The sequence below is a fragment of the Carcharodon carcharias genome (genome assembly GCF_017639515.1).
Source record: "Carcharodon carcharias isolate sCarCar2 chromosome 27 unlocalized genomic scaffold, sCarCar2.pri SUPER_27_unloc_1, whole genome shotgun sequence".
Classification (NCBI taxonomy): domain Eukaryota; kingdom Metazoa; phylum Chordata; class Chondrichthyes; order Lamniformes; family Lamnidae; genus Carcharodon; species Carcharodon carcharias.
Window position 1 is genome coordinate 2,488,910 of NW_024470624.1, and position 18,771 is coordinate 2,507,680.

Sequence of the window (18,771 nt, forward strand, 5' to 3'; positions counted from 1 at the left end):
GATGAATTTTCAGTTCAGATGGGATGCGGTATCGCTTCCCATAGTTCCCACATTTCCATGGTTTCTCCATGGTGTGGATATCCTTGTGTCTCTCCAGGTTTGTTGGTCAGTTAAAGCTTCGTCCACGGAGAGAACACATGGACGGTGTCTCCTTACTGCGAATGATGCACTTGGTGCGTGTGTGTGTCTCAGGTGTGTGTGTACTGGTGCTTTTCCAGACACACTGATGTTTTAAACCTTTTGTACTGGACAGAACAGACAAACGTTTCTCTTTCTAGATTCAAAGGCCAATGATATTTAGGTCCCAATGATTCGAGTAACTCTGTCAGATCTTGACGTGATGTTTGGTTTGAGATTTCTGTCTGTAAACCCTCCTCTTTTAATATCCTATAAAAGGAGTTTACAAAAGTCATCACTGTCAGTACAGGATAGAAATTCAGAACAGACAATTCTAGTTTCTATAGAACATTCTTTCCTCTCTCATCCCCCAAAAGGTGTGAACTCGCTGGTGCATTAGAACGTGGGATGGCCACACATTCTCCCTCCATTCTCACTCTGCTGTCCCTATTATGCACCTTCCCAATTCTCCTGAAGGTGCCGATGCATGCTGATAGACAGATCCATGCTTGTCGCTTCTTGTCTGGGAATCAAGAGACCTGAAAGTCTTCATGCATCCTCATTGGGCTGCCAATCTAATGTAAATATTTCCATATTATTTGGCAAAAATGTGTATAATAGACTACTGTATCACTTTGTCTACGTAAAGGCCTTCCTTGCATTCCCCCCGTGACTCAACAATGAGTTATCTCGACCTGCAAATCACTGCCTTTAAGGGTGGTGGAAGTGGAGCCGATCAATAATTTCAAATGGAATTTGATGGGCACTTGAAGGCAAAAAACTTGCAGGTTACGGGTAAAGAGGAGGAATGGGACTGACTGGATTGCTCTAAAGAGTCAGCATTGACTCGAGTTGCTAAATGGAATCCTACTGTGCCTTAATGATTATGACTGCAAATATATAAAGTAGTCATTGTACTATGTTACAAGACTAGGAATAATAATATACTTTAGATATATTTATGGTTCTATAATAATCAGTACCATATTGCAACATGAGACATATCTCTGTCCTATATTAATTTACTTTCACCTTCACCATCTCCTGGGGAAACCACCCCTTTAATTGTGAACATTAGGAAAGACCATCCTTTTAGCCAGATAAATAAATGTGTCAAGCTGAGGGAGCAAAAGATGTCAATGTCTTTAAGAGAGAGAGAGAGAGACCTGGGCCAACCGTTCCAGAGTCTGCACCCTCCCTGGATTCACTTCCTTTCCCTTCAGTTCCTGCAAGTCAACAATTTCCCCCCAGAATAAGAAAAGAAATGGAAAGGGGAAAACATTGATTCACTCACAGATGTTGCCCAGAGGAGGAAGTTTTAGTCTGAAGCTCATTGTTTAACTTCCGCATTGTGACGTCCACAATGGAACCCTGAATCAACCAATAGGTGACCGCCTCGGGTTCCAGCCTGCAGGCCAGGCGCGCGGACACGGGAGCCCCACCCCCACCCATTGTTCCCCCTCCCCCTCCACCTCCTCGAGCCAAGGTTTCCAGGCAACCGGCTAACGGCTCCGACCAGAGCGAGAAGCCGCTCGGAGAGCACTGGAGAAGGGAAGCTGCGCATGTGTGGAGGAGAGCCCGCCCCTTTCCCTTCATGCTGAGGGACTAACCAATGGGATGAATTGGAGGACCGGAAGGATTCTGGTCCTCCAGCCAATCAGAGCGCGGGCTTTGTGTGAATGAAGATTGAGCTTCACACAGACTAAAACTTCCTCCTGAGTCCAACATCTGTGAGTAAAACACTTTCTTTTCTCCTCCTTTACATTTCTTTTCTCATTCTGGGGGCAAATTGTTGACTTTCAGGAACTTAAGGGAAAGGAAGTGAAATCAGGGAGGGTGCAGACTCTGGAAAGGTTGGCCCAGGTCTCTCTCTCTCTCTCTCTTAAAGACATTGACATCCTTTGCTCCCTCAGCTTGATACATTTATTTGTCTGGCTAAAAGGATGGTCTCTTTCCTAATGTTCACAATTAAAGGGGTGGTTTCCCCAGGAGATGGCTGACATTTAAGGGGACAGTAAATTAATATCGGACAGAGATATGTCTGGTGTTGTTTTCTGCTGCATATTAAATATTTATGGTTCTCTGATAAAATACATTTATTCTTATTTCTGTATTTTGTCCTGTAGCAACCCAACATATATATTTCCAGTCACAGGGCTCACAGCAGCTAGAATTGTCTGTTCTGAATTTACTTCTAGTATTGTCGTAAGTCATGTCAACTCGCTGCCTGAATAAAATTCTTCCTCGCTCCCCCCAACACCATATCACCAATCAAGTCTTCCTTAACCGAGGTTTTCCACCCACGGTCGTTGACAGGGCCCTCAACCATGTCCGGCCCATCTCCCGTGCATCCGCCCTCACGCCTTCCTCTCTCTCCCAGAAACATGATAGGGTCCCCCTTGTCCTCACTTATCACCCCACCAGCCTCCACATTCAAAGGATCATCCTCCGCCATTTCCGCCAACTCCAGCATGATGCCACCACCAAACACATCTTCCCATCACCCCCCCGGCGGCATTCCGTAGGGATCGTTCCCTCTGGGACACCCTGGTCCACTCCTCCATCACACCCTACACCTCAACCCCCTCCCACAGCACCTTGCAACTGCAGAAGGTGCAACACCTGCCCCTTTACTTCCTCTCTCCTCGCCGTTCAAGGGTCCAAACACTCCTTTCAAGTGAAGCAGCATTTCACTTGCACTTCCCTCAATTTAGTCTACTGCATTCGCTATTCCCAATGCAGTTTCCTCTACATTGGAGAGACCAAATGCAGACTGGGTGACCACTTTGCGGAACACCTTCGGTCTGTACGCAAACATGACCCAGACCTCCTTGTCGCTTGTCATTTCAACACTCCACCCTGCTCTCATGCCCACATGTCCGTCCTTGGCCTGCTGCAATGTTCCAGTGAAGCTCAATGCAAACTGGAGGAACAGCACCTCATCTTCCAACTAGGTACTTTACAGCCTTCCAGACTGAATATTGAGTTCAACAATTTTAGATCATGAACTCTCTCCTCCATTCCCACTCGCTTTCCGATCCCCCTTTTTTCCAATAATTTATATAGATTTTTCCTTATCCACCTATTTCCATTATTTTTAAATGTATTTCCATCCATTGTTTTACCTCCACCTTTTAGCCTATTTTGATCCCTTCCCCCCACCCCACCCCCTCTAGGGCTATCTGTACCTTGCTCGTTCTACTTTATACCCTTCATGTCACCTATTAGCACATTCCTTAGATAATATAACCACTGTTAACACCTCTTTGTCCTTTTGTCTATGACATCTTTTGGCTATCTCCCCCTATCACTGGCCCTCTGTCCAGCTCTACCTGTCCCACCCCCCCCACCCCAAACCAGTTTATATTTTACCTCTCTTCTATTTTTCCTTAGTTCTGTTGAAGAGTCATATGGACTCGAAACGTTAACTGTGATCCTCTCTGCAGATGCTGTCAGACCTGCTGAATTTTTCCAGGTATTTTCTATTTTTGTTTTGGATTTCCAGCATCCACAGTTTTTTGCTTTTATCTAACATGACTGTATATTGCAAACAATTTTGTCCAGTAATATAGACGGATATATGGCTAGCAGCCTGCTTGAAGATTTTCAGGTCTGTGTGTCCAGGACAGGAAACGGTGAGCATTTTCTGTCGATCAGCATTGATTCGCATCTTCAGCACTTGAAAGGGTGTATATTAGATACAGGAGAGTGAGAATGGAGGGAGTGTTTGTGGGATAGAGATTTACGGTTTTTGGGGAACAAGAGAGGAAAGAATATTCCATAGAAACTAGAATAGTCTGTTCTGAATTTCTATCCTGTACTGACAGTGCTGAGTTTTGTAAATTCATTTTACAGCATGTTAGAAGGGGAAGATTTACAAACAGAAATCTCAAACAAAACATCAGATCAAGGCATTACAGAGTCACTTGATTCATCAGGACTTGACTTTTAATGACCTTTTAATCTAGAAGGAAGAATCTTTCTCTGTTCTATCTGCTTTATAAGATTTTAAACATCAATGTGACTAGAAAAATACCAAGGCAGACACACCCGAGTGAGAGTGTTCCAGTGCATTGACTGTGAAAAGAGCTTTAACCAGTTACACAGCCTGAAAAAAAACATAACACCATTGACAGCGGAGAGAGTCTGTACACGTGTTCGTCGTATGGACGAGGCTTCAACTGATCATTGAACCTGAAGAGGGACAAGGACATGCACACCATGGAGAAACCATGGAAATGTGGGAACTGTGAGAAAGGATTCCGGTTCCCATCTGAGCTGGAAACTCATCAACGTGCTCACACTGGGGAGAGGCCGTTCACCTGCCCTGTGTGTGAGAAGGGATTCAGTGGTTCGTCCCTTCTGCAGGCACATCAGCGAGTTCCTGCTGTGGAGAGGCTGTTCACCTGCTCTATGTGTGGGAGGGGATTCAGTGACTTAGCCACCCAGCAGGATCACCAAACATTCACACTGGGGAGAGGCCGTTCACCTCCTCTGTATGTGGGAGGGGATTCACGCAGTCATCCAGTCTGCTGACACAGCAGCGAGTTCACACTGGGGAGAGGCCATTCACCTGCTTTGTGTGTGGGAAGGGATTCACTCAGATATCCAACCTACTGAGACACCAGCGAGTTCACAAATGTTTACAGGGGTTCGATTCTGCTGTTGTTGCTGCTGTTAATCACATCCAGGACAGGACTGAAGCATATTGACCCTTACAGTTGGCAAGGAGAGAGGGGCAGAAATAGTGGCTGTGTCACTTTTTTAATATCCTCCTGAGAGGGCAGATGGGCCTTTTGTTTAACAACTCATCCATAAGACAGCACCTCCAACAGTGCAGAGCTCCCTCAGTACTGGCTTTGATTTTTGTGCTTGGGTTCCTTGAACTGGGATTTGAACCTTCTGACCCAGAGGTGAGAGTGCTACCCACTGAGCCACGGCTGACACTAGAGACAATACAAAGTTAGGAAGGGAAAGTTACCCTTGAAAAGCCCCCACCCTTTGCCTCCAACTACTAAATCTAATAATAAAAACTCCAGTATAAATAATTGTTGTGTTACAAACATGAGGTTTTATATGATTGTTCTGTTTTGAGACTGTGTTTTCACTTCAGGGTAAAATGGAGGAATGAAGGGGGTGATGTGACCTGTTCTGAACTCCGCTGATATCAAACCTGGTGTCTTGACTGTTAAAGATTAAAGGGAGCCCCAGGTTATTTTACTGGAAAGAAGGTGCAGGGTGGTCACACCTGTAGAAAATGGCAAAAGCATCTCTGACAGTGGATCGACTGTTAGTGTCCAAAATCCCAGGAAGATGTTGAAAATTTCAGATTTTGTAAATGGTTATACTTTAATTGTCTACTTGGTTTCATTTTCCCCTCCATCTCTGACACTTCCCTTCCCTTCCTTGACCTCTCTGTCTCAATCTCTGGTGATAGACTGTCCACCAATATCCATTACGACCCTACCAACTCCCACAGCTACCTCGACTACAGCTCCTCACACCCCACTTCCTGTAAGGACTCCATCCCATTCTCTCAGTTCCTTCGCCTCCGTCGCATCTATTCCGATGATGCTACCTTCAAAAACAGTTCTTCTTACATGTCCTCCTTCCTCCTTAACCGAGGTTTTCCACCCACGGTCGTTGACAGGGCCCTCAACCGTGTCTGGCCCATCTCCCGTGCGTCCACCCTCACGCCTTCTCCGCCCTCCCAGAAACACGATAGGGTCCCCCTTGTCCTCACTTATCACCCCACCAGCCTCCGCATTCAAAGGATGCCTCCGCCATTTCCGCCAACTCCAGCATGATGCCACCACCAAACACATCTTCCCTTCAGTCCCCCTGTCGGCATTCCGTAGGGATCGTTCCCTCCGGGACACCTGGTCCACTCCTCCATCACCCCCTACTCCTCAACCCCCACCTATGGCACCTCCCCATGCCCACGCAAAAGATGTAACACCTGCCCCTTCACTTCCTCTCTCCTCACCGTCCAAGGGCCCAAACACTCCTTTCAAGTGAAGCAGCATTTCACTTGCATTTTCCCCAACTTAGTCTACTGTATCCGTTGCTCCCAATGCGGTCTCCTCTACATTGGAGAGACCAAACGTAAACTGGGCGACCGCTTTGCAGAACACCTGCGGTCTGTCCGCAAGAATGACCCAAACCTCCCTGTCGCTTGCCATTTTAACACTCCACCCTGCTTTCTTGCCCACATGTCTGTCCTTGGCCTGTTGCATTGTTCCAGTGAAGCCCAACGCAAACTAGAGGAACAACACCTCATCTTCCGACTAGGGACTTTATAGCCTTCCGGACTGAGTATTGAATTCAACAACTTTAGGTCTTGATTTTTCTTTTCCCACCTACTTCCATTATTTTTAAATCTTTTATGCTCCCCCCACCCCCACTAGAGCTATACCTTGAGTGCCCTACCATCCATTCTTAATTAGCACATTCGTTTAGATAATATCACCAACTTCAACACCTCTGTGTTCTTTTGTCTTTTGATGATCTGCTCCTATCCTAACACCACCCTCCCCTCCACTCCTCCCCCCCACCCCCCCCCCCCCCCCCCCCCCCCCCCCCCCCCTCCCTCCCCCCACCCAAACCAGCTTATATTTCCCTCTCCTTGTAAAGTAAGATCAGTTCTGTTGAAGGGTCATGAGGACTCAACGTCAACTCTTTTCTTCTCCGCCGATGCTGCCAGACCTGCTGAGTTTTTCCAGGTAATTCTGTTTTTGTTTTGGATTTCCAGCATCTGCAGTTTTTTGTTTTTATTTTTTTTATTTAGTTTCAAGCTAGCTGGGAGTCTACTTCCTCCTGAGTCCAACATCTGTGAGTAAAACACTTCCTTTTCTCCCCCTTTCCATTTCTTTTCTCATTCTGGGGGGAAATTGTTGACTTGCAGGAACTGAAGGGAAAGGAAGTGAATCCAGGGAGGGTGCAGACTCTGGAAAGGTTGGCCCAGGTCTCTCTCTCTCTCTCTCTTAAAGACATTGACATCCTTTGCTCCCTCAGCTTGACACATTTATTTGTCTGGCTAAAAGGATGGTCTCTTTCCTAATGTTCACAATTAAAGGGCTGGTTTCCCCAGGAGATGGCTGACATTTAAGGGGACAGTAAGTTAATACAGGACAGAGATATGTCGAGTGTTGTTTTATGGTACATGCTGGATATATTATTTATGTAATAAAGCACTTTTATTATTTCTAGTCCTATAATACAGCATTGTAGTTACATTATATATTTCCTGCCACAGAGTCATTACGGCACAGAAAGAGTCCATTTGGCAACTCGAGTCCATGCTGACTCTGTGTAGAACAATCCAGTCAGTCTCATTTCCACTCTATATCCCCGTTCCCCTGCAAATTTATTTCTTTCAAGTGCCCATCCAATTTCTTATTGAAATTGTCTCCCCTTCCACCACCCTCATAGGCAGAGCTCCAGATTATGACCACTCACTGTCTAAATAATGTTTTCCACTGTTTCTTTAATTAAGAAAAAAGGTACTGTATATCACACATTTCTCTGTGTCCAGGACATGAAATTATGAGCAAAGCTTTATTTATCAGCGTGAATCGGAACCTTCAGGAGAATTGGGAGGGTGAATATTCAGTTTAGCAAAATGAAAATGGAAGGAGAATGTGTGGGACAACTTTTAGAAAACGAGAGAGGAAAGAATGATCCATAGAAACTAGAATTTTCTGTTCGGAATTTCTATCCTGTACTGACAGTGATGACTTTTGTAAACTCCTTTTACAGGACGTTAGAAGGGGAGAATTTGCAGACTGAAATCTCAAACTAAATGTCACATCAAGATCTGACAGTCACTCAATATAACTGGAAAAGCACCAAGACACACACACCCGAGTGAGAGTGTTCCAGTGCACTGGCTGTGGAAAGAGCTTTAACCAGTTACACAGCCTGAAAGAAACATCGCACCATTCACAGTAGGGAGAGACTGTACGTGTTCTTTATGAGGACGAGGCTTCAACTGATTGCCGAACCTGGAGAGACACAAGGACACCTGCACCATGGATAAACCGTGGAAATGTGGGGAGTGTGGGAAGGGGTTCCGATCCCTGTCTGTGCTGGAAACTCATCAACACAGTCACACCGGGGAGAGGCCATTCACATGCTCTGAGTGTGGGAAGGGATTCACTCAGTCAAACCGCCTGCTGACGCACCAACGAGTTCACACAGGGAAGAGGCCGTTCCCCTGCTCCGAGTGTGGGAAAGGATTTCGATCCCCGTCCGAGCTGGAGATTCATCTACGCAGTCACACCGGGGAGAGGCCGTTCAACTGCCCTGAATGTGGGAAGGGATTCAGTAATACATCCAACTTATTGACACACCAGCGAGTTCACTCTGGGGAGAGGCCGTTCACCTGCGCCGTGTGTCGAAAAGGATTCACTCAGTCATCCAGCCTGCTGAGACACCACGTGACTCACACCAATGAGAGACCCTTTAAATGCCCTGACTGTGGGAATGACTTCAAAAGTGCTGCGGAACTTAGAGTCCACCAGCGCATTCACACTGAGGAGAGACCATTCAGCTGCTCTCACTGTGCGAAGAGGTTTAGAACATCATCCAGCCTTCAGACACACCGACGCAGTCACACCGGGGAGAGGCCGTTCACCTGCACTCAGTGTGGGAAGGGATTCAGTGATTCATCCAACCTGCTGAGACACCAGCGAGTTCACACTGGGGAGAGACCGTTCCTCTGCACCGAATGTGGGAAGGGATTTAGTAATTCATCCAACTTACTGACACACCGACGAATCCACACTGGAGAGAGACCGTTCACCTGCTCAAACTGTGGGAAGGGATTCAGTGATTCAGCCACCCTGTGGTCACACCAGCGGGTTCACAGTGGGGAGAGACCGTTCACCTGCACCCAGTGTGGGAAGGGATTTAGTAATTCATCCAACTTATTGACACACCAGCGAGTTCACACCGGGGAGAGACCGTTCACCTGCACCGAGTGTGGGAAGGGTTTCACTCAGTCATCTCACCTGCGGAGACACCAGCAAGTTCACAAGTGATTCCAGGGGTTGGATTTTACTGTTATTGCTGCTGTTAATCACACCCGGAACTGAACCATGTTCATTCTGACACTTGGTGAAGTGGGAGGGTCGGAGGGTTTCTTTCTGCTGGACTGGCTGGTCTCACGACTTTGCTTCCAGTGGCTGATGCTCTTTGAGCCTGGGAGTGCACATTTCCACTGAAATGATCCACAAAAGTTGATGAAGGACATTTATTTTATCCTTGATAGTAAATAGTGTTTTTCCTACCACTACAGGTAGATCTAAAATGAATACATTTGTCTCTGTTCCATTGAGTCTACAGCACAGGGCCAGGCCTGGGCAGAATTTCAAGGTTAGATCTTCAAAGATGAGGACTGGAATCCCTCGAAGCAGAGACAGAGTTTCAGTGAGATTGGCTGACTCTCAGTGTTCCTGACATCTGGGTGGGTTGTTGAGAAATCCATGGACTCTGTCTTGGTCACACCTGCTATTTATTGTGCAGTGTGGTGTGTTTGACCACAGTTTGTCTGTTCATTCACATGTACTTCATATTAACCCTGAATGTTAGAATATGAAAAAGACACGTGTAAATAGTTTAATCTTGTTGAATTTGTATCGTCAATGACTCTATAACTGGAAATATTTAACATAGCTGCTGCACTAAATTACAAGATGAGATTTTGACTGGGTTTTTCTTTGTGACAAATACATCAATTGAAAGGAGAATCAGCATTTGCTTTGAAAATGCTTCTGATTTTTTTAGACCCCCAAGTGGATCAATGTTGGATCCCTGGTATCTGCCCGGGTTGGGGGGGGCAGGGGGAAGGGGCACCAGACCTGGCCCCAGTGCCACAGGAGGCAAAGCTGGGCTTCCCACCCCTCACGGTGATCCCCCGGCTGGGAGGGAGCCTGGGGTCGAATTCATCAAGAATGTGCCCCCCTCACGTCGGTCCCGGAGGGTCGATTTGGCAAATGGTGGAGCCAACGTGCAGCCAGTGCCAGGGTCTGAAGGGTGGACACTGAGAGGCTGTTTCCCCCTGGCTGGGGAATCTAGAACACGGGAGCACAGTCTCAGGATAAGGGGCCGATCATTTCAGACTGAGATGAGGAGAAATTTCTTCTCTCAGAGGCTTGTGAATCTTTGGAATTCTCTTATCCATCTGGTTCACCAATGCCTTTCAGGGAAGGAAATCTGCCACCCTTACCTGGTCTGACCTACATGTGAATCTGGACCCACAGTCATGTGGCTGACCCTTAACTGCCCTCGGATATGGCCGAGCAAGACACTCAGTTGTTACAGAAAACTTGAATCAGATAGACAGCAGCGGCCCTGGAAGGTGGCTCACCACCCTCCTCTCATGGGCAATTAGGGATGGGCAATAAACGTTGACCTTGACAGCGATGCTCACATTCTGTGAAAAAATAAAAAAAAAGCTTCTGACTCACTAGTTCCGACTCACTGCCCATGACAAAGAACAACAACAAACAGGCCACGCTGTCCCTTTCAGTAACTTGAAAACACCCATTATCTGTTCACCTCTTCCTGAGCCTGACTGGCTTCTGCTGCCTCGCTCTGTGTGGAGATTCTCACTGACCGTTTCTGCTCACTTTTACTCCCCAGTCACCAAACTAAAATGTTGCCATCCCGGTCGGGACTGTTAACGTTCAAAGAGAAATCTGAACACCCAGGGATTCACTGAAAGAATGACACCACAAAAAGTCATGTTTTTAAACAGCAAACTTTATTGTACATACAAAAAACAAAACAAAGTAAGCACTCCTACCTTTACATTATAGTACATATCTACGCATGCTCTGAATCTAGTTTTCCTTTTACTTCCTCCCTTAAGAGTTCCCTTCTCTTTTGAAATCTTGATGGTTCATTCACTTTCTTTGAGGACCATCCCAAAGGTATGCCACAGCCCTCTGGAATTTACTTTGATTTCTCCTCAGTTTCCCAGTCTGGCACCCAGACTTCCAGACTTCTTTCCCACTGCCTTCTTGAGCTGACATTGGACAGACCGACTGCTTTTTCCCAGTCGGCTCCCACAGCTTCTTCACAGCCCTGTCCAAGCTAACGGTTCAAGCCGACTGCTTTCTGCCTCAAGGCCAACTGCCTTTCAACCTTGTTATGACCACAGCTGATGTTTTTTGCTGCACAAACCAAATCCCAGAGGGAAACTTGGCTTACAGGCCGTACCCTTTTTTTGTATTCTGAAAATTAGAAAGCAAACGTATTGATCGCAGCAGCAAGTCCAGTAAGAGTTTTGGGATCTTGAAAATTAAAAGTAAAAGTTTTATTAAAAAGAATAAACAAAACCTTACGCGCACAAGATTACAGTTGCACAGTTAAAATTAGTCCCCCAAGATTCCCTATTTGGTCGGATCCACAAGCAAACACCTTCCAGGCAACACCCTTTTGGATGTTTAACTTGACTGGATGGCTGATTCAAACTGCCTCTTCTCCTAGCCTTGAGCTACAGCTAACAGCTTCCAGCTCAGTTCCAGCTACAGTAACTCTAAAAATACATTTTTTCCCCCTTTCACTTCATGTTCCACTGTTCTCACACCTCTTTGAACCCCAAATCCTTGCAAACATAAAATCTTCAATATTTCTATTGTTTCTTCTGCTTTCAGATCAATAAACATACGAACATACAAAATAATAGCAAAATTAGGCCATTCGTCCCATCGAGTCTGTTCTGCCATTCAATAAGATCATGGCTGATCTGTTTGTGTTACCAATTCCACATTCCCATCTTCCCCCAATAACCTTTGATTCCCTCGCCTAACAAGAATCTATCTACTTCCGCTTTAAAGCTACTGAGTAACCCCCAACTCCACCACCACCTGAGGCAGAGAGTTCCAAAGTTGCACAACCCTCAGAGAAAAAAAATCCCCTCATCTTTTGCCCTAATTTTAAAACAGTGGCCCCTAGTTCTGGACTTAGCCACAAGATGAAACGTCATTCCTGTGTCCACCTTGCCAAGGTTGTTCAGGATCTTGTTCACTTCAATCTAGTCACCCCTCACTCTTCTAAACTCTAGCGGAAAGAAGCCCAGCCTGTCCAACCTTTCCTCATAAGATAACCCCCTCATTCTGTTATCAATTTAGTAAACCTACTTTGAACCACCTCCAACACATTCACATCCTTTCTTAAATAAGAAGACCAAAACTGCACACCGTATTCAAGATGTGGTCTCAACGATGCTCTATGTAACTGATAGCATTCCATTAGCCTTCTTAATTACTTCTTGTACCTGTATACTAACTTTTTGTGACTCGTGCACTAGAACACCTAGATCCCTCTGCACCTCAGAATTCTAGAGTCGTTCTCGGTTTAAGTAATACTCTGCTTTTTCATTCTTCCTGCCAAAGTGAAAAACTTCACATTTTCCCACATTGTACTCCATCTTCCAGATTTTGCCCACTCACTCAATCTATCAATATCAGTCTGCAGCCTCATGTCCTCTTCATAACATACATTCCTACCTATCTTTGTGTCATCTGAAAACTTAGCTACCATGCCTTCGCTCCCCTCATCTAAGTCATTGATATAAACTAAAAAGTTGAGGCCACAGCACAGACCCCCACAGGATTCTGCTCATTACAACCTGTCAATCAGAAAATTACCCATTTATGCATACTCTGTTTTCTGTCAGCAGCCAACCTTCTACCCAACGCGATATACCCTCTTCTATTTATTTATGGAGCTTCTGCAAGATACAAACATGTTCCTTGTCACCTCTGACTTGCCTTTGATATCAAACAAACTCTTGGCTTATCTAAAAATGCAAATGTTAGATCTAACCTGTTCACATGTACTTCAAACCTAATGCCTCTATCCTTTCATGTTTTAAATACCCCAGACAATCTGACTTCCATTAAAAGCAAAATGCTGCAGATGCTGGAAATCTGAAACAAAAACAAAAATTACTGGAAAAGCTCAGCAGGTCTGACAGCATCTGTGGAGAGAAAGACAGAGTTAATGTTTCGAGTCTTCTCTGTGTGACTCTTCTTCAGAACTCTTTTTGTTTCTGACTTCTATTAACTTTTGCCCAGCTTGATTAAATAATTTACACACAGACATAGTCTTCTTCACAGAATAACACAATATTCCCCAATTTTTTTTAAAAACCACCATTTCTCACACAGCCCCTCTTTGTAAATAAATGAACCATCATAATTTTTTCAACCCATTTTGAATTCCTTGCTATGTTTATCTATACAAACTATTACACGTTGGTGTACATACGTCGACCATGAACATATTTACAAGTCTGTTGTAAAAGTAGAGCTCATTCCAGTCCATTCCCCATTTGCCAATATCCAAGTTCTTTTGAAGTTTAAGCTCTTGGCAACACACCTGCAATTATATTTTCTCTTCCAGCCATGTGCATAATTTGTAAATTGAATGGTTGCAATAATAATAAGCTCCACTGAAACAGTCTGGTGATTTTGTTCTGAAACTTTTCCAGATACTTCAAAGGATTGTGGTCAGTATATGTAACCGTCTCTGAAGAATTGTTTGCAACGTAGACTTCAAAATGTTGCAAAGCTAACACCAAATTTAAAGTCTCTTTCTCCACATTTGAATATTTCTTCTGGTGTATGTTCAACTTCCATGAGAAATATCCCACCGGCTTCTCAACTCCAAGTTCATCCTCTTGTAGCAACACAGCACCAACACCCACATCACTGGCGTCAATAGCCAACTTAAACTGCTTCGTATAATCAGGTGCTGATAGAACAGGTGTAGTAGTTAGTACAGCTTTCAAGCTGTTGACACTTCAATGTGCATTGGAATTTTCTGTTTTTTAATAATTCAGTCAGTGGAGCGCTGCTGAGATTGACACAAATTTCTGATAAAATCCGCTTATGCCGAGAAATCTTAAAACTTCCCATTTTGTGGTAGGCACTGGGAATTCCACAACAGCTTTTGCATCTCGTGGGGCAACTTGACCATGTCCAACAGTGTGACCTAAATATGTAACTTATAAGATCATAAGACATATGAGCAGAAATTTGGCCATTTGGCCCATCGAGTCTGCTCCGCCATTCAATCATGGCTGATAAGTATCTCAACCCCATTCGCCCACCTTCTCCCCGTAACTTTTGATCCCCTTACCAATCAAAAACCTATCTATCTCGGTCTTAAATACACTCAATGACCTGGCCTCCACAGTCTTCTGTGCCAATGAATTCCATAGATTCACCACTCTCTGGCTAAAGAAGTTTCTCCTCATCTCTGTTCTAAAAAGTCTTCCCTTTACTCTGAGGCTGTGCCCTCAGGTCCTAGTCTCTCCTACTAATGGAAACATCTTCCCCACGTCCACTCTATCCAGGCCTTTCAGTATTCTGTAAGTTTCAATCAGATCCACCCTCATCCTTCTAAACTCCATTGAGTATATACCCAGAGTCCTCAAACTTTCCTCAACTTGTGCCTTTGCAAATTCGCTTCCAGCCAAATTTACAATCAAATTGGCTTCTTGGAGTTGATCAAAGAGTTCCTTTAAATATTGTAAATGTTCCTCCCACGTTTGACTGAATACTACTAAGTAATCAATCCAGGAAATTACAGGCCGGTGAGCCTTACGTCAGTGATAGGGAAATTATTGGAGAAAATTCTTCATGACAGGATTTACTACCATTTGGAAGCAAATGGGCGTATTAGTGAGAGGCAGCATGGTTTTGTGAAGGGGAGGTTGTGTCTCACTAACTTGATTGAGTTTTTCAAGGAAGTGACCAAGATGATTGACGATGGAAGGGCATTGGATGTTATATACATGGATTTCAGTAAGGCCTTTGACAAGGTCCCTCATGGCAGACTGGTACAGAAGGTAAAGCTGCATGGGATCAGAGGTGAGCTGGCAAGATGGATACAGAATTGGCTTGGTCATAGAAGACAGAGGGTAGCAGTGGAAGGGTGCTTTTCTGAATGGAGAGCTGTGACTAGTGGAGTTCTGCAGGGATCAGTATTGGGACCTTTGCTGTTTGTGGTATACATAAATGATTTGGAGAAAAATGTAACTGCTAATTAGTAATTTTGCAGGCGACACTAAGGTTGGAGGAGTTGCCAATAGTCAAGAGGATTGTCAAAGGATACAACGGGATATAGATCGGTTGGCGACTTGGGCGGAGAAATGGCAGATGGAGTTTAATCCGGACAAATGCAAGTTAATGCATTTTTGAAGGTCTAATACAGGCTGGAATTATACAGTAAATGGCAGAACCCTTCAGTGTGTCGACGGGCAGAGGGATCTGGGTGTACTGGTCCACAGGTCATTGAAAGTGGCAACACAGATGGATAAGGTAGTCAGGAAGGCATATGGCATGCTTGCCTTCATTGGCAGGGGTACTGAGTATAAAAGTTGGGAAGTCATGCTGCAGCTGTATAGAACCTTGGTTAGGCCACACTTGGAATATTGCGTGCAATTCTGGTCACCACATTACCAGAAGGATATGGAGGCGTTGGAGAGGGTGCAGAGGAGGTTTACCAGGATGCTGCCTGGTCTGGAGGTTATTAGCTATGAGGAGAGGTTGGAGAAACTTGGATTGTTCTCACTAGAGTGACGGAGATTGAGGGGCGACTTGATAGAAGTTTACAAAATTATGAGTGGCATGGACAGAGTAGATAATCAGAAGCTTTTTCCCAGGGTGGAAGAGTCAATTACTAGGGGACATAGATTTAAGGTGAGAGGAGAAAACTATAGAAGAGATGTGCGGGGCAAGTTTTTTACACAGAGGGTAGTGAGTGTCTGGAATTCGCTGCCAGAGGAGGTGGTGGAAGCAGGTATGATAGTGGTGTTTAAGAGGCAAAACAAAAACAGAATTACCTGGAAAAACTCAGCAGGTCTGGCAGCATCGGCGGAGAAGAAAAGAGTTGACGTTTCGAATCCTCATGACCCTTCGACAGAACCGTTCTGTCGAAGGGTCATGAGGACTCGAAACGTCAACTCTTTTCTTCTCCGCCGATGCTGCCAGACCTGCTGAGTTTTTCCAGGTAATTCTGTTTTTGTTTTGAATTTCCAGCATCCGCAGTTTTTTTGTTTTTATCTCTGTGTTTAAGAGGCAGCTTGACAAATACATGAATAGGATGGGAATAGAGGGATACGGAAGTGCAAAATGTTTTAGTTGACAGGCAATATGATTGGCGCAGGCTTGGAGGGCCGAAGGGCCTGTTCCTGTGTTGTACTTTTCTATGTTCTTTTGTTTGTTCAATATATACAGCACAACTGCTCAGTCCCTCAATCACTTTGTTTGTTAGTCCCTGAAACGTTCGTGCATTTTTCTCACCAAAGGGCATTACTTTGCATTGATATAGACCATCCGGCTATACCGTCACAAATAATTATATCCCTTATGCCTTTTGCCAATATCCTCACAGCAAGCCAATTCTTGTGATAAATGTCAACTGTCCCACTTTCTCAATACAATCCTCCAATCGTGGAATAGGATATGAATCCGCTTTCATTACTGCATTCACTTTTCGGTAATCAATACATAGTCTTTGTGGCCCATCTGGTTTCAGCACCATGACAAAAGGTGAGCTCCAATTACTGTGACTGGGCTCTATGACGTCATTTTGAAGCATAAATTCAATTTCTTTTCACACTTGAGTTAATTTTACTGGAGTTAATGTATATGGGTGTTGCCTTATTGAATCTGAATTCCCCACATCAACATCATGTACCGCTAAATCTGTTTTCCCCAATTTATTTCCACAAATTGCTTTGTGTGACTGCAATAGCTGTTTTAAATCACTCCGACACTTTTCTGGAAGACAACCTAACACCACGTTTAGATTTTTAAGTACTTCCTCATTGTCCAATTTAATCAGAGGAAGGTCAATTTTAGAATTTTTAATTTCTACCCCCGTTTCCTTACATACCACCACCAGTACCACCTCCTGTTTATCCTTTCTGTCAAAGTATTTTTTGAGCATATTTACATGACACATTCGCTGTCTCTTCCTTCTTTCTGAGGGTATTCACTACGAAGTTTACCTCACTCAGTCTCTTTTCGATCTGGTAAGGTCCACTAAACTTTGCCTTCAGTGGTTCACCTGACACCGGCAACAATACTAACATTTTCTCCCCAGCCACAAAACTAAGGGCTTTTGCCTTCTTATCTATGTTTGCCTTCGTCACTTGTTGATATATCTTGAAATGTTTCCTAGATGGCTCACAGACCTTACTTAATCTCTATTCTAATTTCAATACATAATCCAGGAAAGTGGTTTCAAAATTTTGACTCACTAATTTCTCCTGAATCAGTTTGAGTGGTCCCCTTACTTCATGAACATAATTTAACTCGAAAGGACTGAACACTGTTGACTCATTAAGGACGTCCCTAATAGCAAACAACAAGAATGGAACCCCTCGATCCCAATCATGTGGATAGTCTTGACTATATGCTCTAATCATAGTCTTTAAAGTCTGATGCCACCTTTCTAAGGTACCTTGTGATTCAGGGTGATAGGCTGACGACCTAAATTGCTCTATTCCTAGGCTGTTCATTTCTTTTTTAAACAGCTGTGACATGACATTTGAACCCTGATCTGACTGTATTTCTTTTGATAATCCATATCCTGTAAAGAATTTGGTTAATTCCTCTACAATCACCTTCGCTGTAATTTTCCTTAAAGCTGTTGCTTCTGGAAATCTCCTGGACACATCCACGATTGTCAGTAAGTACTGATTCCCACTTTTAGTTTTAGGGAGGGATCCTACACAATCAATCAACCCTAGTAAAAGGATCCTGAAATGCTGGAATTGGAATTAAAGGTGCAGGCTTAATTACTGCCTGAGGTTTTCCTATCACCTGACATGTGTGATATCTTTGGCAGAATTTGATCACATCTTTAAGCAGTCCAGGCCAATAGAAATGTTTTTGTATCTTCGCTCAAGTTATCCTAATTCCCAAATGTCCAGCCGTTGGAATTTCATGAGCCACTCTCAAAATTTCATTCCGGGACCTAGGTGGTATCACTACTTGATGCACTATTGCCCACTTTTCATCTGCTGGAGAATGAGGCAGTCTCTATTTCCTCTGTAACACATTGTTCTTAATGTAATAACACTTTCTAGTGTGTCCTGCTCCTGTTTCAGAATAAGCTGTCTGTTATAATAGTGTTTCTAAACTTCACCTGGCTGGGTCATACATTTCACCCCTCCTTTGAAAACAATCTAGTCTGGTTCATTTAAAAATGCAAATGTCCTGTTATACCTTCCAGTCTAAACTTCCCCCATGTTTACCATGTTTACATCAAAGCCTTCAGACCAACTGCCTTTAATCCAATTAAGTCACACACACACTATTACTTATTAATTATTTCGAGTCTGGATCCTGCTGTGTTATGGCACAGCCGAAGGTAAATGCTGAGTTGTTCAAATCCCAAAGGGAAACTTAAAACAACTTGTTTTGCAACTTGTATAAATTTCGAGATGCATGCCTTGAATTCAGTAGTAAGAAGACCGCCGAGTCTTATAGGTTTTTACAAAGCTAGATTAAACATTTATCAATAGGAGGAATGACTTTAAATACATACTTAGATCTACAAATTACTACTATGATACTTCTAAATCTCCTACTTCATCTGACTCCTCCAATTACACTTTCGTTATGGCAA

The 18,771-nt window shown here is 44.1% G+C and overlaps 1 protein-coding gene across 1 annotated transcript; it reads left to right on the forward strand.

Moving 5' to 3' along the window:
- The first annotated feature begins 1,736 nt into the window (after positions 1-1,736).
- LOC121273603 (zinc finger protein 229-like) lies at positions 1,737-13,211 on the forward strand. The gene is made up of 3 exons (XM_041180758.1): positions 1,737-1,847; positions 7,876-9,146; positions 13,203-13,211. The coding sequence occupies exons 2-3, from the start codon at positions 8,148-8,150 to the stop codon at positions 13,209-13,211; spliced, it is 1,008 nt and encodes a 335-aa protein (XP_041036692.1). The 5' UTR covers positions 1,737-1,847; positions 7,876-8,147.
- The last annotated feature ends 5,560 nt before the right edge of the window (positions 13,212-18,771 follow it).

Coding starts and splice junctions, on each gene's coding strand:
- LOC121273603 (XM_041180758.1), top strand. CDS start 8,148: ATGGATAAACCGTGGAAATGTGGGGAGTGTGGGAAGGGGTTCCGATCC.